General features: G+C 36.1%; 3 protein-coding genes across 4 annotated transcripts; 1 reads left to right on the top strand and 2 right to left on the bottom strand.

Annotated features, from left to right (window-relative positions):
- Positions 1-9747: 9747 nt before the first annotated feature.
- Positions 9748-11198, bottom strand: LOC127656455 (type-4 ice-structuring protein LS-12-like). The gene is given in 5 exon segments (XM_052144792.1): positions 9748-9981; positions 9984-10111; positions 10236-10350; positions 10604-10673; positions 10981-11198. Coding segments are annotated over 4 exon segments (378 nt in total). The 5' UTR covers positions 10650-10673; positions 10981-11198; the 3' UTR covers positions 9748-9892.
- Positions 11199-12706: 1508 nt separating this feature from the next.
- Positions 12707-13516, bottom strand: afp4 (antifreeze protein type IV). Its single transcript, XM_052144839.1, has 3 exons — positions 13471-13516; positions 13064-13190; positions 12707-12926 (listed from the first exon to the last, which is right to left on the bottom strand). Exons 1-3 carry the CDS (start codon positions 13514-13516, stop codon positions 12707-12709), a joined length of 393 nt encoding a protein of 130 aa, XP_052000799.1.
- Positions 13517-16801: 3285 nt separating this feature from the next.
- LOC127656212 (RNA-binding protein 8A) lies at positions 16802-21637 on the top strand. 2 transcript variants are annotated; one of them, XM_052144417.1, is made up of 6 exons: positions 16802-17006; positions 17411-17470; positions 17563-17640; positions 17753-17889; positions 21006-21142; positions 21284-21637. In XM_052144417.1, exons 1-6 carry the CDS (start codon positions 16946-16948, stop codon positions 21327-21329), a joined length of 519 nt encoding a protein of 172 aa, XP_052000377.1. In that variant the 5' UTR covers positions 16802-16945; the 3' UTR covers positions 21330-21637. The 2 variants fall into 2 exon arrangements, with proteins under 2 accessions (XP_052000377.1, XP_052000376.1); XM_052144416.1 differs by having other exon boundaries at positions 16805-17012; positions 21284-21627.
- Positions 21638-22950: the final 1313 nt, after the last annotated feature.

Genomic DNA, 22950 nt, shown 5'->3' with positions numbered 1-22950 from the left:
GTATGTTTGACTGCCTGAACTCAAATACATATACATTATATTAATAAGTTGCTTTGGATGAAGTTGCAGAACCTTTTAGATGACAAAAAATTTAAAATTAAATGCAATTTATATTCTGGAAAATACGGTAATCAAATGTAATCTCGAGTGCATGTTGTTATGAAAGCAAAAGGGGATATACCAAATACTAAAGTATGTAATATCTCCACCACTAGAGTCATGAGTACTGAATACGCCCCACTTCTGTCAGTGATCAAACAAACAGATAGTCCCGTCCCCAAAACACGCTGTTGGTTCAGTCATTGTCATTGTCTCTCTTAAAACAGGTCACTGAAAAAACAGGAATATTCATATTGCCACTAATACACAGTGTTTACAGTTTTCACAAAAATGAACATTACTTATGGTTGTCTCTGCATATTAAGCTGGGATAAAAAGTATTTTAACACTGAAAAAGTTACATGCTTCAGCTTTAAAACTAATATGATAATATGTAATGATTTTTGTATTTAATTAGAATAGAGATGCATTTTCACTAGTGGTCTTAGACTTTTGAATCCCAATGTGTATATATATATATATATATATATATATATATATATATATATATATATATATATATATATAATGATCTCAGAGATGGAAAACAAAGACAAATTTATATTTTATAGCATCAGCCCTAAGTGAGAGAGAGACTGAGAGAGGCAGTCCTCATTTAGGATAGTGGACCTATTTAGCCTGACGACCATTAAATATGAATTAAAAACCACACAGGCCTTTTTGCTTCTAAAATGTCATTACGCATCTTTATGGCGAACAATTGTTGAATAAGCAGTTTGCAGGGCTCCCCGGGGGTTGGTGAGTGTGACGAGGGCTGCTTGTATGGGTACAGCGGCAGATGAATATAGCACTAACAGAAAGCTCTGGAAAATAAGCAGGGATAATAGCCACTGAAATGGAATTTACATTAAGAGCCCTAACAGAGTGGAACACTTCTGGTCTGGGCCTTCTGTGGCGTTCAAAGCAGCTAGCTGCTGGGAAGAATGAAAATGGATTAGCTGTATTGGAGCAGCAGGTACTTGGAAAGCAATAATGGAGAAGCATCAAGCATATGTTCCCCTATTAAATGTGAGTATGTCCTACAAACACAGTAACGTCCCTGCTAAAAAATGAAAAGCAAATTTGGTCACCATGTTGCATTTTGAATGCTGGTCATCAATGGAGACCATTTTGCTGGTGAACAACATGGCTATGCTGGTTCACCTTCTAGACCAGCATCAAACCAGCATAAATTTTTAAGACCATCATGGGAATTGCATATTGGTTCAGCTGTTTTTCAGCAGGGATTTAGCATGCCGGTGGACCTTGACCTTAAAGGGTTAATGCAAAATTAAAGGGATCATCAAACTCACCCTCATCCTAGATGTGTATAACTTTTTTCTTCTGCTGAACACAACAGAAGATTTGTAGAAGAGTATTTCAGCTCTGTAGGTCCATACAATGGAAGTGAATGGTGGCAAGAACTTTGAAGCTCAAAAAAGCATATAAAGGCAACATAAAAGTAATCCATACCACGCCAGTGGTTACATGCATGTGTTCAGAAGTGATACAGTATTACAAGTGTGGGTGAGAAACACATCAATATTTAAGTCCGTTTTTTTACCATAATGTTCACGTTCACAACCACATTCTTCTTCTTTTGTTTTTGGTGATTTGCATTCTTTGTGCGTATTGCCACCTTGTGGGCAGGGAGAGTAATTTATAGTAAAAACTGACTTAAATATTGATTTGTTTCTCAACGATGTGGAATAAATGGTGAATAAATGATGAGAGAATTTTCATTTATAGGTGAACTATCCCTTTAAATTTAAGAATTGTAGCATATACAGTAAGCTTTATTTGTTACACCGTGTCCTAATTGCATAATGCAAGCCACAATAAAAGCTATCTCTTCCGTGTTTAGAGTTTTTGTTCTATCAAGCCTCGTGTGATCCCAATGATCTATGATCAATTGGACGTTCATTGGTTGCTTCCTTTTCTATTTCTGCGACATCACAGTCCAGAAAACCTGCTTCACAAAAGTATTGTGACAGTACCATGGTACGCTGATGGTATCAGATGGTACTTAATACCATGGTCTTCTAATGCTCACATTTCCTCAATAAAATTATGCTTAGTTTAGGGTTTGGGAAAGGGGGTAGACTATATGGTTAGGTTTAGGTTCGAGTTAGGGGTTAGGGTTAAAATCATAATACATTGTTAATTTGTTAGTTTATTTTTGACTATAAGTATGTTTTTGTAGGAGACAACTTGTATGATTTCTTATGATATACATCATAGTACTGTGTGATTACCATATTCAAAATATTTGCATGACACTCCAGGGTCATGTAAAAAATATTGTGGCATTGTCATCATGGTAGTGTCCCAAAACCATGGTATCAAAATGGTGCTTTTCTGTAAATTATAGTTAATTTCACATTGCTGTAAGGGCAAGGACAAATTTGATCAAATAAGATCCTACAGATTTCTACTCTGAATTAAGCATAGCATAATCATAATTTTACTCATAATTTTAATTTCCTAATTGAGAAGGAAATGTGGAAAGAGGGGGGAGAGGAGCCCCTCTTTAATTGTCCATTTTAATCTTGGAAATGCTGCTTCTTAGCGAGCCAGCCGTTGTCTTTCTCAGCATCTCGCAAAGTGCACCTGCCTCCTCCGTCAGTACAAAAGAACAATCCTTCACTACCCTACCTCTTGTTCAAGTGCTGACTCTCCTCTGTTTTCAAGTCGGTTCTCTAATTCACCTCCACTTTGTTGCTGAATCCATCAGTAATGGGCATAAAAGACCCACTGTGCCTCTTAGGACCACTGGATGTGTATTAGAGCAATTTAGTGTAATTTACATTTTGCTGCAGGTCCCATTGTGAAGACCTGTCTAAAACTCTCTGGGGTGTTCGCGTTATGCATTTCTTTTTTTGCCATCGTTAATGGGCTGACCTCAACTTAATGAAAGAATGGTCTTCTAATTGCTTAGCGTTTGCCTTAGAAAATTGCATGTCTTTACCCCATAAGTTAAGTTGAATAACTTTGGTTGAAAAAAAAGATCAGAAGAAAATGGTCTTTGTGATCTACTTTTAACCTGCAGAGTGGATTTCGCTAAATATATTCGTAGATTGAATTAGGTTGCCAGGCATTAATTTAAAGGAATATTTCGTCCAAAAAAAGGAAATTATATCATGTTTACTTACCCTCATGTTGTTCCAAACCTGTATGGGGTTATTTTTTGTGAGGAACACAACCGAAAATGAGAACAGTCCCTTTCAATTGTTTCAGAGTGAAAACATACATTTTAAATGTTGGTAACTGGTTAATAACCAGTTAATTTAATTAAATGGTTAATTACAGTAATGTTTCAGAATTACACAACTTCCTGTTGTTCCTGTTGCTTTGAATCTGATGGAAACTTCATCACACATTTTTTTGCCTTATTGCACGTTCATTTCTTGAGACACCTGTAACAATGTGACTGATATTTCACCCACCCTTAGCAAATCTTACTGTCATTTTAAAAATACAACGTTATTAACCATTCTTTAATTTCGTTCTAACCAGTTAACGACTGGAAAGGAATCAGCAGCTCGCTGGAACCAGAACAAAAAATACAGTTTCTGCTCAGAACGAACTCAAATAAAAAACATTTTGTTTTACTCCTTGATTGTGACCAACGACTTCCAAGCTCAACAAAAGATTTAAAAAAATCACAAAAGCCAAATAAAATTAGTCCATATGACTAGCATATTGTATATCCCAAGTATTCTTAGGCATATGGAAGCTTTGCTTGAGGAAAAATGGAAAAGTGACTCGTCATGTTCAGTTATAGCAAGCGAGAACCAATGCCAGGGCTGGACTGGTAATCTGGCATACCGGGCATTTTCCCGGTGGGCCAACACACTTTGGGGACGATCAGGGGCGGACTGGCCATCGGAAGAACCGAGCGGTCCGGTGGTCCCAACGTGCCGAATGGGCAGAGATAAGCAAAAATGAGCCGCCGCAATGCAGAACGGACCACAGAACGGCCCCGCGATATGCAGAAAAGGACATACCCCACTATATCTCAGTAACGATAAGACTTGATGTCAAGGTCTAATGGACTAAAGTTTGTTTTCTTTGGCAGAGATTTTGTATGTTGGTTTCAGAGACGTCATGCCCATTCAGACTGAGGGGGCATGTGCCCCTTAGATTTTTTTGATCCAAGAGGATTTTGAATGCTGAAAAACTCTACAACAACTAAATAAATGTATCAAATAACCATTCGGAAGCTTCCTGGTTCATTCTCAAAGTTGTTACTTCTGGCGGAGTCTCTCTCTCATCAGTGTCTGACTCTGGTTCAAACACATAGGGCTGAACACCACTATTTTCGCTGTCAGTCATATGGCTTATGATGTCTAGTTATCTGAAGCAGAGATGTCAAAACTCCGCCCTATTCTGGATACAGGGTGGGGAGCACAAGCTCATTTGCATTTAAAGACACACACACAAAAACATCTTGTTTTTATTCCCACCCAAAAATTTGTATTTTCAACATGGTTTAATAAATGATCTGTAGGGTATTTTGAGCTGAAAATTCAGACACATTCTGGGGACACCAAAGATTTAAATTACGTCTTGTGAAAAGGGGCATAATACCCTTTAAGCAGTTGCGTTTGTGCTGGCACCTTTTACACCACCTCTTGTGTTGTTGGAAAATACCTGCACAAAATAGGTGGCAAGATTACATAAAAAGTGACGTAAATCCCACTGAAGATGCCAGATATGCATACCATCTCATAAACGTTAACCAATTGCAACCATTACTGATTGCAACATTTATTGACTAACAGCTGCTTTTGTTTAAACTTTTCATTGTTTTATTAGGTTGACCCAAGGTTTACCTTGGTGCCCCCTGAAAAAAAAGAAAGAAAGAAAGAAACTGTCCCTGGTTTTTTTCACACACTTATCTCAAAACCCTCTTAAATTTGAATAATTGATGTGAAATTCTCCCTCCGAAGGAAATTACCCCAAAAAAACGAACATATCCAAACCACACTGGCATATATTCAGGCATGGGTCAATTACATTTTGAAGGCAGATTTTTTTTATGAAAGGTTTAAATGTGTTCTAATGAATTGGCATTTTTCATAAAAGTCAAAACAGGTTGTCACATGTGTTATAAATGTCATAATTTATACAATGTATCAATTACAATATTTGTTGGCCCAAATAATATTTTGAAATTTTACCTTTTCCAGTTTTGTTGTTTATGAATCTTTTTGTGCCTAATAATATGTTTCATTTTTAATATAACTGAAAAGCATATAGGCTCGATTTAAACAGAGGTGTAGATTAAATGTTACTGGGCGAAGTTGTCACAAAAGGTGAACATGTGTTAAATGAACTGTATATTTTTTGGTGGAAAAGTTCAAAAGCTTGTATTTATTTATATAATACTTTAAGGCATGTGGCTATACAGAAATAGACTTTAAAAATAAACCTACCCTGAAAATATTCACTGAAGTATAAAAGTGTGACAACCAGCCCAGATCTCCCCTCTATCATAATCTTTTTAATATATTATGAAAAATATTTAATTGCTCACCATGGTGTAAATAATTTGGAGGCATACATTCGGTGAAAATGTATTTAATTTAGATGGGTAAGTAAAAAGGGACTCAATTATTATCATTTGATTTGCACAATCTCAACCTCAATGCAACTAAAACCACTAAGATCAGCTTTAAAATCGGACAAATTAAAAAATTGTATGATTTGGAAGATGACCTACACCACTGTTTAGTACGGTACATCAAGTTTAATTTGCTTGTCACTGCTCCTTTTAGCCTAAAAAAGGCCTTTGGTTTCTTAGGAGGCCATTGTATTTCCTCTATCGCCTAGCAACTATCACCAAGGCCAGCGCTTCACTGTTGCCAAGGCAAAGCACTGCCAGCACTGCCCTGTTTGTCTTCATATTCATATTTACGCTTTCATTACTCAATATTTCACTAAAAAGAACTTGAAATTTAGTCCTGTCGAAAAACAAATGCATGCTCTAAAGTGCATAATAATTCATAAACAGTGCACAGTCTAAAATACAAACAAATGATGTATATTAAACTTACAGAAGATGTGAATGCACAGTCAGAGAAGAACTTTAAAGAACAAGGTAGCCTTTAAGACAGAGATTTATATAGACCGGAAACAGGGGGTGGGACTTTTACACTGAAAAGGTTTTTAAGTAAAATTTTGATGACGTCATTTTTACACAATATCCTTGAATAGCACCTGTGGGGGGTTGTCTGTCTGTCAGCTTTGAGTAAAAAACATAACCCATATCTGCAAAACCTTGCCATTAATATCCACCACCGACCAGAGACACAGAGCTGGTGCCAGAGGCCCTTCAGGATCAGCCGTTTTGAAGAGATAAGACCGTAGACTTCCTAAGGACCACTGGTCCTACAGTCTGTCCAAAACAAACCTGTAGTTTTGTCCCAAATTTTCTGCAAGAGCGCCTTGGAGATTTGTATCACTACTCCAGTCATTCGGCCCCTGTGTTTTATTTTCAAGTGCCGCAGAGACTCCAATTATCAGCGTGAGCCTTATTTTTCCATTCCTTCTTTTTCTTTTCTATTTTACTTTCTTTTCGTCAAAGACAAGCCTGTTGACTGTAACCTGTGATACGCATGATGGCTGTTCATGGTGAGTACCAAGTGATTATTATTTTTTTTTTAAGTTATCGTGATGGATTTATTGTGAGGTGACTAAAGCTGGGAAGATCACCACTGCATGCATGCCTTTATTTCTGATAAATTCTGTTGTCATATGTAACACTTGATTAATTATTATCCAACCCTAGGTCACCAAGTATTATTTATTTTGAATATGTTTTGCAGAACAAATGGAGAATAAGGACACAGTTTTCCTGCAATCGTCCACTTATTTTAAAAACAAGTGTATGTCCTGCTATTAGTCCACTTCATCAGGAATTCAGGTGACACATTCATGTCCTTATAAATCATTCTGATAAGCCATAATTGTATCAGGAGATTGCACTGGCAAAAAGTAAAATTTATTTTATATATACAACATTTAAAAACTACTGAATACAGATTGGACACTTTCCGATACTTTGTCATTGTCGTTGTTTTTAAAATAGCATTTAAATGGCTACATCAATGTCATCCCATACTAGTTTAGGATGAAATTAATGTTGATTTTTAGTAATGGAAGAATATACATATGATTATAGATAATTAACCTTAAGTGCCCCACTTAAGCATCCACCCAATATATGTACAATATGTTTTAATATACACATATGTAAGTATATATACACGGTAAAGTATGTTTAGTAAATATTCTATAAATCTATGCACTATATATAATAAAATATTAGATCTCACAAAGATTAGATTAGATATATGTAAAATATTAGATCTCACAAATGTCTTACAATAATAATTAAAAAATAATTATATATATATAATTAATTATTTTTTAATTATTATTATTGTAAGACACAAATATATATATGTATTTATATATAGAATTATTATTATTATTGTAAGACATTTGTGAGATCTAATATTTTGGAGATATATACTAAAGGTGGCTGGCAAGCTGCAAAGAGAGATACTAGAAGAGATACTCAAAATGTGCTTTATGAAGGCTAACATGGAGATTCGTCAAAAGATTGTAGTAGTTTAAAAAAAAAAATGATCTTCTTGTACAAGGAGAAGGTCAGTACGGACTAACAGTGTGTCCCTCACGCCTGTGACCTTCAGACAGAGAATTTCACTTTACTAGTGATGTGAGCTGACAGTGACCAAATTATTGTTGTTTAATCAATTAAAACTCTGTATAGAGACTGTCAGTCTTTCTATTGAGGGCAGGCCAACACTTGCACTAAAAGAAATACGGTGCCAACAAAATTAAGACTGGAGAGTCTGTGCATTCATGTCTCTTATGACAGATTTGCAAGCTCTGATATCTCTAATGTGTTAATGCATCATTTGATAGCTTTTTTTTAATTATTATTATTGATGCAGATTAGGTTATTTTCAGGTTTGAAGTCCACTGCAGTGTGGAAGACTAGTGATTTTGTTGTTTTTGATGTCAAAGAAGACAACAAATCATAGTCTACCTCAGGGCTCTGAGACACGTCTGCAGTACGCTGAAGAAAAACATTTTTTTTTTTTTTTTGTGCACTGCCCTCTGCTGTCAAGATAAATGAATGAACTGACTGTATTTGTTTAGAATTTAATGTAAATAATTATACCCAAATTTATTCGGGTTGTTATTCATTTGAATGTGGGATGCCGTGAATGTATGTCAGGTTTTATTTATGGTTGCTGAACTAAATCCTTTACTTTTTGCTATACCACTTTCTTATTGTGGAAAGCATTTGTGAGGCTGTTCTTGGCATAAAATATTTTTCTGTGGTAAAATTAGAAAGAGAGCGGGTTATTGACACTGTCAAACCTGGTCTTTTCTGAAATGTATTTTAATAAACTCATTTCATTGTTTTGCTTCATTGTCAACTCATTGCATCGGATCTGAATGTAAGATTCAAGCAGATAACTGATCATGTCAAGACATCCCAAGTTAAGCAATATCACAAGCATGCTGATAGTAAACAGCACAATTTTATATCATGTTTTTACAATTCTATAAACATGAAGTTAACATACAGTAAATTACATTTCAGACACAATATAACCAGATATTTACTTTTGCTCCACCAATGAAAATATTTCCACAAGAACCGTATGTAGAAAACAGACAAGCATAATGAAATATCAGCACAATTGGGCCACTTATCTAATTAAATTAGTGTACTGGAATTATTACATATATATATATATATATATATTAAAATAAATTAATTGGACTGTATTTAAGCTTATGCTATTACAATAATACAGAGCCTGTTAGAGGACAGAGCGTGACATTTGTTCTGAAATAGTTTGTGTACCCTCGCAATAGTTGTTTTACCATGGTTTTACTACTGTAAACATATTTTAACCATGATTTTTGTAGTGAAAACACAGTGCAGGAAAACTAAAACTATGGTAATAAAAATAATAATTTTGTCGTTATTATGGTTTTAATAAGCAAATATCGCAGTTTAACTACGGTTTTACTATAGTAGTATTGTAGACTCTAGTCGGCTAACCATAGTTTTTGGTGGAAATCCTGTTTTTATTGTAGTAGCCATGACTGATGTAGGCTAACCATGTTTTGTTTTTATTTTTTGGTGGAAAACATGTTTTTTTCTATAGTAATATTGTAGTAACTATGAAAAGTAAGTTAAGTGACCATGTTTTTTGGGGGGGCAGAAACCATGGTTTTAATACAGATTAACCATACATAACCATTATCTGTATGATATTATCTGGTTACCGTGGTAATACCATGGTAAATTTATTTTGAGAAAATGCAAAACTTTATGCGAGGACACAGTAAACTATTTCAGGAATAAAAACTTCCAGCTCTGTCCTCTAAAGGGTAGAATAAGAAGGATGATGATGCTATGTTTTAGGGGTTTTTTTTGGTGGTGCTTTTTCACATTGATTTTCACAATGATTTGTGGAAACTGTATAGCAGTTGCTCGAAAATAAGACTTTAAAATGTCTCATTCTGCATTTGTAAAACAAAGTCAGATTGATGTTATCATATTCAGTTCCCTGATAATGCACTAAAGGCATTTTTGTTTTTTGTACACATACAATACAGCACAACAGTTTTTGAATAACCAGCCAGCACAAAGCAGTCACCTTTCAACCCCTTTTAATAATCAAACATACATATAAAGTGAAACTAGAAAGGGAACTAAAGAATGGTTCTTCCTGTGGGTTTACTGAGGGGGTAAGATGGTTTTGGACTTCTCAGACACAAACTTGAGCATGTCTTCAATGTGGGTCTGGACTATGTCGGCCAAGGGGCAAACTGGGCCTGGACAGAGGCGGCCAGAGGCTTGATTTGGTCTTCAATGTTGCTGGAGAAGGGCTTCATCTGCTCCTGGAGCTTCTCAACCATGGGCTGGAACTGGGCTTTGCTCTCCTCAAAGTAAGCCCTATGACACAGAGCAAACATAATTAATCAACAAATGAATAATAACTGTGTTCGTTGTTAACATCTTTTAAGTTCACAGTTGAAGAGTCCACCACACTGGACGATGGTGAAGCTCATGGACTTACTTGGCCTTGTTGGCCAGCTCAGGGGCCTCAACGTTTTTAAGATTGTCCACGAGGTCCTGGAAGTACTTGGAGATCTTCTCAAGCTCAGCAGGGTTCTCTGATACAGACTCGGAGCCTGGAACACGAGCAAAGATGTTTGATCAATACAGTCTTAGATCTTAAATGCCATTACTCACACCCACTTAAACTTAATCAAGTGTAAGATTCCATTGCCGACTATTACAGAATATTTTCTACAGTGCACTTCGTTATGTTAAGTACTCATACTAAGTACATAGATACAATGTTACCATATTACACACTAAAATACAACATGAGAGTCTTGAGAGTCCAGCTATCCAGCACATTAATATGGTTTAAAGTCTTACCAATGGCCAAAGCAACAAGAAGGACGGCAATGAGGGAGAATTTCATGGTTGCAGATTGGGTGAGACTTGCCTGTGTGGATAGTGAAAATAATTAGATTTCAGTTTATAATACATCTTTTGCTTATTATAAATCATTACACTAAATACAGTCTTTAAATGTGTAAGGGTTAGCTCAATCATGGAAATATTTGTCAGTCCCGAACATTCTCCTTAACATTTCCTTTCAGTGTTTAGCAGAAGTAAGTCATACAGGTTTGGAGTGAATGTAGGGTGAGTAAATATTAACAGATTTTTCATTTTTTTTGGACAATCTATCCCTTTAACACTCAACAGCAGAGCTCAGTATGATCATGGGAATAATATAGCTGTAGACTTACCTTAAGTCCTGGGGTTCTTGGATCTGGTGGTGTGTTCTCCAAGGAGCTGTGGGTTTTTATAGTCCCGGGACAAAAAGAATTCCAATCGTACAAAGGGTGATCTGTGTTGATGAAATCATCTATACACTGAACCTTTACGCTTTACCTGACACTGAAGTGATCAACTCAAAGTTCAACAATAATCTCTTTCTCTGTTTGTGCTCAATTTTTGTGACGTCTCGGTCACAAGATGACATCACATCATCACTTTTTTTTTGATGACACTGTACTGTCCTCTATGTTTCAGAAACTAATTCGAAATTCAAATGTTATTGATGTACACAGATTAATGAATTAATATTTTTTGACTGTTAAAGCAGACATTTTTTTTTTTTTTTTTTTTTTGTGGATTACAATACATTTACCCAAAATTGCTTGTGTGGTTATTTGTATGTGGAATGACGTCAAGATGTGTTTTATATTTGTGAAGGACTATACGAGTGAAACTTGGAAACCTTAGACTTTTCTAAAATATTGTTTTTTCAATAACCTAATTTCTTTGTTTTAGTGGAATATAGGAGTAGGATATAAAATTAGAACAGATCTTAAAATGACAAGAAATGCTAATTACAGCTTTATACTATTTGTATTTGCTTTTTTGAATTAAATGGGTTGTGTTTATAATTATTGTATTAGAATTTGCAAGAAAAAAAGTTGTTTTACTTATTTTGTTCTAGGGATGTAACGATCGGTATAAAGCCCAATACTGTGCTCTTGTAGGCCTACATTAAAATATAAATACAGTGTCTCATTTAAAGCAGAACAAAGGAAATAGAAATATTAAATATTTTAAGATAAATGACACCAAATGACTTCAAACAGTAATTCATTTCCAATATGAACTTTTACATAGAGCTGCTGTTGTGTGAGCGAGTGCAAACAGGCAAGTATTATTTACAGGAAACCTCTTGACTTTGTAACCTTTTTTAATGCATTGTGGTTTCCAACAATGATTTTAAGCATAAAGGGCAATATCTTGATTAGATTCTGAAAGGTAAACTCTAAAATGAGGTGTTTAAGCACAGTTTAGGGAGACACATCTATCTATGATCCATCTATCTATCCAGCATTTTCACATTGTCTTAAATACTACTGTGTAGCATTAGTGTAACTATGGGCTACAGATGATGTCACTAGTTGAATTTCTTATCTAGATAATTGAAACCTAAACATATTTTTTTTACATATATTAACTTTCACTTTATCATTGACCTGGCAAATGGAGGAAACTCATTGTTTACCCCCCAATTAATAATTATTAAATAATATATTTTATTATTTCATTGGTGATCAGTTCTAATGTATTTGATATAATTTAGCTGAATTAGAATAGCTAATAGACTTAACATGAAAATAATGAACTCATAAGTCCCACTGTACTGTAGCCTACTACAATATCATAAAGAACGTATCAGTACTCCTACTCGCTATCTAAAAATGGTGTTGGTACATCCCTTTGTTTTACTTTTTTTTCTGATAATGATTGGTGGCTGTGACAGTTCTAAAACAATGAATAAAATGTTGTCAAATCTTCATTCTGCTTTTAAAATGTGTCCTGATATGTATAAATTATATGTACAGAAACAGTTTTTGAATAAAAAACAGTGACCTTTCGATGGCTTTTATTATTTCAAACATACATATAGAGACATTTTGTCAAATGGGGTAGGGAACTAAAGAATAGGGTTTACTGAGGGGGTAGGATGGCTTTAGACTTGTCAGTCAAAAACTTGAGCATGTCTTCAATGTGGGTCTGAACCATGTCGGTCAGGGGGGCGATCTGAGCCTGGACAGAGGCGGCCAGAGGCTTGATTTGGTCTTCAATGTTGCTGGAGAAGGGCTTCATCTGCTCCTGGAGCTTCTCAACCATGGGCTGAAACTGGGCTTTGCTCTCTTCAAAGTAAGCCCTATGACACAGAGCAAACATAATTAATCAACATTGATTAAAATGAATAATAGCTGTGTTCGTTGTTAACATCTTTTAAGTTCACAGATCAGTTGAAGAGTCCACCACACAGCAGAATGATGAAGCTTATGGACTTACTTGGCCTTGTTGGCCATCTCAGGGGCCTCAACGTTTTTAAAAGTGTCCACGAGGTCCTGGAAGTATTTTGCGATCTTGTCCAGCTCAGCAGGAGTCTCTCTCTTAACCAGAGATACTGACTCGGAGCCTGGAAAACAAGCAAAGATGTTTGATCAGAACAGTCTTATTACTATCTTAAATAGGATTAAATATATTCATTTAGCAGACACTTTTATCCTAAGTGAGAATAATACAAGCAGGACCATTACTCTCATCCACCCAACCTCAATCAAACTAAATATTATCTGCCTGGATAATTAATTTTCTACAATCCTTTGTTATGTTAAGTATTTTATAAAGTAAAAACAGAACGTTACCAAATTGCAAATTTCTTAAGAGCTCAGAAGTTAATATGTTTCAAATCTTACCAATGGCCAGGGCAACAACAAGGATGGCGATGATGGAGAATTTCATGGTTGCAGATTGGGTGAGACTTGCCTATGCAGACAGAGACAATAGTTATTTTTCAGGTTATGATTAATCTCTCATTCATAAGTGCATAAAAACAGATTTTTCCAACAGCAGAGATCAGGATATCCATAGGAACAATGTAGCTGCAGACTTACCTTGAGTCTTCTGGTTCTTAGACCTGATGGTGTGTTCTCCAAAGAACAATTTTTTTTTATAGTCCTGGGACAAAGAGTTCAAAGGGAGACCTGTGCTGATGAAATCGTCTCTATAGACTGAACCTTTAGGCTTTACCTGACACTGAAGTGATCGACTCAAAGTTCATCACCTGATTTGATCACCACATTTATGTGACCAACTAGTATATATTGATTTAAATATCCAATAAAAAAGAATACGACATCCGACAGGCCTCTCCTGATACCATGAATGAGCACATAATGAGAATTTAATTTTTTAAGGTAAGGTAAATGTTTTTGCTAATTGTTTGTGCACATACTATAGAGTAGTAGAGTATATGCTTTGACAGGAGGGGAGAATGTGGCTACATGGCAGTTACACATCATCACTAGCAAGCTCAGCCATTATTATGTCACAAACTGATTGTGTTTATCTACTGGGAAACTATCTGTGGTCAGGCCTTCCTGGTTATCTTGTCCCTCTTTGGTTAATTAAGGGATTTAAGCTCTGGACTTTACACTCTATATTAACAAGTCATTGTAGAGTGGACTATTTAACGCTTAAACGTATGTTAGTGACCCGGGACCTCATTCCACCCCCTGTACCTCATCCCATTTTTTTTAAGTTATGCCCACACCTCTCTATTATTCCTCAACCTCTCTGTTATAAACAGTGTAACACACACAAAAAACGCAAAAATTGCAAAAAATATAGTTTTTTATTATGGCATTACCAAAAGTGTATAGGATCATTAGAGTAGGTATGCATTTCCATAAATTATATTTTTATGATTATTTCACATCTAAACAAGTTTACTATCCGATGAAATCTATTTATTTGTTTATTACAAGAGATATGACATTATATTCATACAAATGACTACTATATAGTGTTGATTTTCAATGCAATGATGGTGAAATATCAGTATTCAATATGCGCGTACACATACATATAATACGTGCTAATTCTTATTCAAGGTGGCGCTGTTGATTCAGTAATTGACTTGATTTACAATTGACATTGCTATTTGAAGAAGAAGCAACATGGATGTAAACTATAGCAAGTGTAACACATGAACAGTATGATTTGGCTATTGTTATTTGGGTGTATATTGAAATTACGAAAGTTTGAAAATGTAGTAATGATGTAATGAATCCGTTTCTTGACTCGTCCTGATTTTTTGGATTATCTCTTTGATGTATGAAAAATAAAAACATCAAAATATATTTTATTCTATTATTAACTGTCTTGAAAATATATGGAAAATTCCAAGTGTCATCATATAGTACATCATATAGTCATCATATCCGACTTTGCCCTAGCTTAGCTAGGATATGTGAAAAAAATAATTTCACGGTATTAATTCAAATGTATAATGTGTGACAACAATAAAGGCTTTCTGATCTTTCTTTCTACATAACAGAAGAAAATCTATAAAACAAACTCCAGCCAATAGGCAGAATAAAGTCAAAGAATGTGCAGATTCATCCACATACTCTCTCCAGCCGCTAGGCGGTACCAGCACAAAAAGAAACAATCAAGTGAATGTTAAATGAGTCAGGCTCACTTGCTGCAATGTGACAATCACACCATGACCTATTTATTCCATTGACTTTATGAAGGACAGTGCTTGCTGTGTGAATGTAAATATTTTGCTGCCATCCTTAGTATCTATTCTCAATTTGGCCGGGAACATCAGTGCAAAAGCGACCTTTCATTGATGTAAGTTTCTTGCATTCCTTGAATCGATCACATTTCTCTCTTGTTGAATTCCTAAAGACTGGGAACAAGAAAATGTTGTGGTTCTTCCAAGAAAGCCTTCCTTTGCTCCTCAAGTAACATGAGATCTTTATCGGACGATCTCAGAAATTTGGTCAGAATTGATCGGGGTTTGTCTCCTCCGTGGATTTCTGAGCTGGTACCCTGTGAACTCACTTGATTTTCAGCTTATGGCCTGTTATGTTGAGCAGACTCGGGAAGAGCTCGTCCAGAAATTTCACCATTTCTCTGCCTTCTTTACTCTCAGGAATTCCAACAATTCGGACGTTGTTTCACCGATTATGATTCTCAAGGTCTTCTGACTTTTCCCAGACGCACTGCAAATCTGCCTTGGTCTCTAGCATGTTAGCAGCTAATTCCCTCTCCGATGACTCCATATAATCGATCCATTTCTCGACAACCCCCATTCTTGTAACCAACTCAGAGAATTTTGTCTCCATAGCAGTGATCGATCAATGTATTACAGCAAGAGTCTGCAACGACCTTCACCAGCATTGCCGACATGCTCGACAGTTGTCCCTGTCGAGCATGTCGGGGGTATCAGCTTGAGTACGTAAGTGTCTTTTAATGTCTCCTGTGCCTGAGGATTTTGAATTCTTTGACATATTGACTTCATAGAACAGATATGGAACAGGGTTTATTGAATCTCACCCTTTTATGACACAAAAAGTATTACAAACTAGCAAAGTGTGCAGAGCTCGCCGTTCACATATCCGACCCCCGGGTATGTACAGTTATTTAATTAAATATTTGAATTTAAATATGTACATGTGATATACATTTTCATGATTGCACTATGGGGGAGTCCTGAGGCAGTTTAATTGTTCATAGGGAAAAACTCTTCTTGTGCCTGGATGTCCTAGCGCTCAGTGCTCAGTAGCCCCAGCCAGAGGGCAGCAGTTCAAAGAAGGAGAGGGCAGGGTGTGTGGGGTCCAGAGTGATTCTACCTGCATGTTTCCTCACGCTGGAGACGTACAGCTCCTGAAGTCTACTATCATCTCCACTGTTTTGAGCATGTTCAGCTCCAGGTTATTGTGACCACACCCGTAAATATGATGTTCAAATGCAAGGAATGTTAATAACCAAGTGGAACTATGGGTGCAGAGTGTATAATGTATAATTATTATATTACAATATCATTAAAATAAAGTATTAGACTAAAACTACACCTGTAAAATCTGTTTTCTTTTCTCTTTACATCAATATAACTCTCCTAAAATGTACCTCATGCATACGGTTACAAAGGGGCTTGGATCCCTTCTCAATCAAAGCGCTCGCGCTTGTTAAAGAGTGGCGTGCTGTCATAGCAACCATGTTGCATTCCGTTTCCGTTTGTCCTACGAAGGCCGTCTCGTTTAAACGACGCTTGTTTAAAGGAGGACATTCGGTATACTGCAGCCTTCAAAGGACGCGTCCTACCTAGCACGCAGCTTTCGAAACGAGACACACAGCCAGCTTCATTCACGCACAGGCATCATGGCGGACGTGTTGGATCTTCATGAAGCGGGAGGTGAAGACTTTCCTATGGACGAGGATGGTGACGGTACACTTATCATTTATATGAAAATGCTGCAAAAATGAATTGTTTGTTTGATATAATCACTAATGTTTTCGATTTGTAAATGTGTAAAATGTTTTTATTTTTATTTACGGTAGGCACGTTGTTGTTAGCATGCGTGCTAATCGCGAGCTTATCCAAACAACTCGCGCGTTTTAGCCTTTTGTAAAATTGTATCTCACTTGTTTTGTGTTTATCTCCAAAAATAAATTATTTGTGTTGTTTAGGACTCATTTGCTCAGATTAGTAGCTACAATGTTATTTTCCCTGTAACAAACACATGTGTCAATTTGTAGTGCTTTATGATGATCCACAAGGGATTTTTTTGCTTGTAACTCTAATGCATCGTAATGCTTTCTTTACTGTTCACTTTGTGTTTACAGCGAGCATTCACAAGCTAAAAGAGAAAGCCAAGAAGAGAAAGGGTCGTGGGTTTGGATCAGGTAAGTCACATCCTCTCAAGTGTTCCTCGCTCTTATTTTCCATAGTTCTATGAATCATGAGTTTATGATATTTGCTGCTTTTTTCTCCCCAGAGGAGGGAGCGAGATCTAGAGTCAGAGAGGACTATGACACAGTAGAGCAAGATGGAGATGAGCCTGGACCCCAGAGATGTAAGTGTAATGTATTGGCATGCCTAAGAATCTGTGAATACCTTCTGAAATAATTTAAAAGTAATATTTCACCTCCAATCTGAAAAGCTCTCTTTAATTGATGTCATTGCAGCTGTTGAAGGATGGATTCTTTTTGTGACTGGTGTACATGAGGAGGCGACTGAAGAGGACGTCCACGACAAGTTTGCAGAGTTTGGAGAAATCAAAAACTTGCATTTGAATTTGGACAGAAGAACAGGTTACCTAAAGGTTAGGCTGCTGATTTTTAATTCTGCTTGATGTATTGCACATTTGATAATTTTTTTATAATCAGACCATTTATTTATTTTAATAGCATTTCGTGGTTTGAGTCTGTTGACATTAAGGATTAGGGTGTGAGATTTTGATGGTTAGATTACTGTCTGAGAAAACAATTGCGGTTAACCGGTTTTACGATTATCTGCAAATTGGCACTGACGCAAAAAAATGCATATCATATCACAATTGAACATCTTAGTAAACCTATGTCTGGGGGATATGTGTGTGCTAAGGACTGCCCTATAAAAAGAAAACTGATACACAAAAAATAAATAGGAGTTAGCCTAAACAATTAGAGATGCTCCAAACAACGCTTATGCGCATCCCGATTTCAGTGCTAATGTAACTGGAGTGCTTCAAAAGTGTACATGTAAGATTATTGTTGTTTTGCAACATGTATTTCATGACTTCATCAGCAACAGTTTATTAAAGCAATCCGTTGTCTGTCAGACACCCCAACATAAATAATCGGCAACAGACTATAAAAATAAGGTCCACAGCATCTCACAAATAAACCTTTAGACTATGCATAATAATGGGAACATTGCTTGCAGCAGGCAATTTAAAGTCCGATAATGGCTCAAATGTATTGTTGAATGCGGTGAATATACAAAAGCAATGCTCAAAATAATGAGGACGAGTCAAAATAAATAAAATAATGTAGTTATGTTTATATGCTTTATATAGCAGCCTAATATCTATAGCACAATATTTGTAGCTCGAGTAATGTCATTTAAAACACTAAACATTCAGTCATTAAACACACTATAAAGAAAACGGTTTTGTTTTTTTTTACTCCCGTTAATGTGACACTTGGGACTACTGCTCGGAAATTTTGATGTCCAGAGATTGAATTGCATTCAGACTAGCACGGTAATGCAGCTAGTGCATGCAATGCTACGTAAAGAGACCTTGTCCAAAAAGAACAATTCGTAGCATTGATGGATTATTGTGATTGGACCGCTAATAATTAATGTCAGTGAACGAAAGTCTCTTACTTTGGTCATTTACATAAAACCTGGAGATATTAACACGATTTGACAATAGAGATTTACTATTGCCCCAAACACTACAAATACACTGATCATCCACAACATTAAAACCACCTGCCTAACATTGTAGGTCCCCCTCGTGCCACCAAAACAGCGCCAACCTGCATCCCAGAATAGCATTCTGAGATGATATTTTCCTCACCACAACTGTACTGAGTAGTTATCGGAGTTACCGTAGACTTTGTCAATTCGAGCCAGTCTGGCCATTCTCTGTTGACATCTCTCATCAAGGCATTTTCATCCAAGGAACTGCTGCTCACTGGATGTTTTTTGCTTTTGGCACCATTCTGAGTAAATTCTAGAGACTGTTGTGCATTAAAATCCCAGGAGATCAGCAGCTACAGAAATACTCCCATCTGGCTCCAGCAATCATGCCACGCTCCAAATCATTGAGATTGCATTTTTCCCCATTCTGGTGGTTGATGTGAACATTAACTGAAGCTCCTGACCTGTATCTGCTTGATTTTATTCACTGCACTGCTGCCACATGAGTAGATGGCTGATTAGATAATCGCATGGCTGATTGTTTGTGCCAGAATGCTATTCTGAGATGCGGGTTGGCACTGTTTTGGCAGCACAAGGGGGACCTACACAATATTAGGCAAGTGGTATTAATGTTGTGGCTGATAGGTGTATACAGTTCTATCTTTCTATTTGGTAATTTGTGTACTGAAGATGTCACAACCCAGACCCAGTGGTTGAGTGACCATGAATTAAAACACTGGAGTCGTATGGATTATAGGGATGTCCCGATCCGATACCTGGATCGGTATCGGCTTCGATACTGACGTTTTTAGACTGATCGGGTATCGGTCTGACAAGCCCGACCCAAATCTGATACTGTGTGTTAGGCTTGTTCGTTACTGTCAAGCTCAAAAAATAACATAAAAGAGCTGATAAAACACCATTAAAGCAGTTCATATGACTCGTGCATTTTATTCAAAGCCACTTGAAGATGCGTGATAGCTCTGTGAACCGCAGTAGGCGTTGTTTAATAAGTAAACATGCACTCACAGGATCGGCCAATACTGAGATTTCCTATATCTGGATCGGAAATGGAAAAAGTGGTATCGGGACATCCCTAATGGATTACTTTTATGCTGCAATTATTTGCTTAATGGAGCTTCAACGTTTTGGTCACCATTCATTGTATGGACCAACAGAGACTTGAAAGTTGTGAAAATGCTGGATTTTCCCAGTTAGGTTTTCACACCCACACAAAATTTCTTCATAAATAGCTAAATCTATTTGATATGTCTTATCCATTTTCCACATGGAAATAAGTACAGTAACCAGGATTTGTTTTTCCTATGGCAATTCACGTCATGTAGAACTGTAGCTGTGTGTTATAATCATTAAGGATTCCACTCTTCACTGTCTGTGGGTTTATAGGAATTCTTAAAACATCATACATTTTTATAGATTGGGCTATTGTTTGAAATTACAGAGGATGCTTTTTTTTTTTTATTATTGCCGTTTTGTCAAGTAACATTTAAAAATGGATAATATTGTAAGGTTCAAGGTGCTTGAAAAAGATGATTAAGGTACCTTGAAAATGCTTAAAAAGCAGTATGAACACTGTAATATGATAGTTTTTAAGAAACTTAAGAGCTAAATAAAAAGTGCATTAAATAATTTCGATTTTCAAGATATTACTTAATTAAATATTACCCCAAAAATCGTTATTAAATAATCATTTAATAAAATGCCCGAGACTAGTGGTAAGCAAAAACAGAGCTCACCTTAGTGTTTGTCCACCAGATGGCAGTGTTTTAATGAGAAAACAATTTTTTATGTCGAGGGAGATTTCACTTGGCATACTGCTGCAACAGTCGCTACATGAAGGGACATAAACCACATTTAGTTTTTTTTGCAAGGTGACAAAAATTATAATGCATAAATGTGTTTAGAGTCTAATGGAACCAGGTGACTCAATTGCGAAACATCCATTATAGGAGCTCTCCCTTGTTTGAAACATTATCTTGGCATTTAATGAGACTGTGTTTTTTTTTATAGGGCTATGCACTGGTGGAGTATGAGACTTACAAAGAAGCTCAGGCAGCGATGGAAGGGCTAAATTGTCAAGACCTTATGGGGCAACCAATCAGTGTCGACTGGGGCTTTGTAAGAGGACCCCCTAAGAGCAAGAGGAGGTTGGTGTCTGATCCTGTTAAACTGGTTTTATATACTCTGTGTCACTCGCTATTACTAACTTTATTTGTAGTGGAGATTTGTCTTCTAATGCAGTTGTTAATGATACAGGTGCTTACAAAATTCAATGTTATTTCCTTTAGGGGTGGAAGAAGGCGCAGCAGGAGCCCTGACAGACGGCGACGTTGATTCTTCCTTATTTGCCTCTGATGTCTGTTTTCCAGCCGGTCACATATTTTCAAGAGTGTGTGGGTGTGTGGGTGTGTGGGTGTGTGGGTGTGTGGGTGTGTGTGTGGATTTCTCTAAGGATTTTAGTGTTGCCTTGGTTGGAGGGAAGGTTTTTTTTTTTTTTTTTTTGTAGTTGACTTAATTTTATTGAAGAATGACATACTGCTGAAGCATTCAGATGTCTGGATTGGTTCCATGCTTTTATGTGTAGTTTTTCTTTTTGTACAAAGTGGTAATACATGTAATTCGCTCATTGAAATCTGTTTTGTGATTTGTACATTTCCAATAAATTAATTTGGATTTATATATTTGTGTATTACCTGCTCCAACCTAATTTACCAGATTCATTTCTCAGTGAGTTATGTGCTTGCATTTTCTTTGAGAGGAATTTACATTGGCTCATAAGCTTTCCATATTATATTAAAACATAGCATTTTTTTTTTTTTTTACTATGAATTTTTTTGTGTGTGTGCTGTCAGTTGCACATTTTTTGTAGTTAATCACAGATTTTTAAAGTACTGAAATTTGACACCAGATAGATATTTATTTTCCTGTCAAAATGCATTTAATTACATTTTAGGAAAGAAAACAAAATGTAATGATATAATGCTTTATTAAACATTTCCAAATTAACCTTTCACAGTTTAAAGACATAAATGCATTAAAATAGCACCAATTCAAGTAACATTAAACATTTCCAAAGTCTAAGTGGGAGTTTGACTAATTGAAAGAACTAGTCCCCACATAGGTTGCATATTCATTGCAATGGACATTCACGACATTAATCTGCCTGGAAACTGGTTATCCGCTTTTACAGCAATTGTGAAGCTGCATTCCTGATTCGCGTCAAGCTTTGAACTCCCCATGAAAAGCACTTTCAGGCAAAAACGTCTCATTCTGCATTTTGACGCACTTCAGTGGTAAAATAAAACCTGCCTTACATGCTTCTGAAAAATACTTGATTTCTATCACAAGTACCATCTGGGCTTGTTTTGTACATCAAATTGAACGGTTTCGTGTGACGTCACTGTATGACCGTGCCATGTTTGTGACCAAAACGTCATATGCGGCAAAAGTTTAAGTTGGCTGTTTAATTACCAGAGCCAAAATTGTATTTTTCCTTCAATACATTTTTATCTTAATTGACACGGCCTCATTCGCCAAAGTCAAGCACCTATAAAACACTTGTGGGTCTTTGTTCATTTATTTAAAAATGTCAGTTATCTACACGTGTCCATTATATTTATAACATTATCGATTCGGATAAAAATAAACTGGAAATGCACATTTATAATTATTATTATAAATAATTATTAATAACACCCAGACTGTATAAAGGTATGTCAATTGTAACACGTGTTAATAAATAAATAAATAAAAGCACTATAATGTGAATATATAGTATTTATTTAGTGTTAGTCAATAAACAACACATAAGATCATGAAGCAGACTTCATTCACACCACCAGACTATAATGTAAACAGTAGTTTTGTACACTAATATGCCTCGGTTGCTTTCGGTGTATTCTCAACGCGTTAAAGCAGCTCTTGCATGCATACAGCCGGAATTATCACAGACGTT

Source organism: Xyrauchen texanus, chromosome 15 (genome assembly GCF_025860055.1).
Source record: "Xyrauchen texanus isolate HMW12.3.18 chromosome 15, RBS_HiC_50CHRs, whole genome shotgun sequence".
Lineage (NCBI taxonomy): Eukaryota > Metazoa > Chordata > Actinopteri > Cypriniformes > Catostomidae > Xyrauchen > Xyrauchen texanus.
This window is presented reverse-complemented; position numbering and strand designations above follow the sequence as displayed.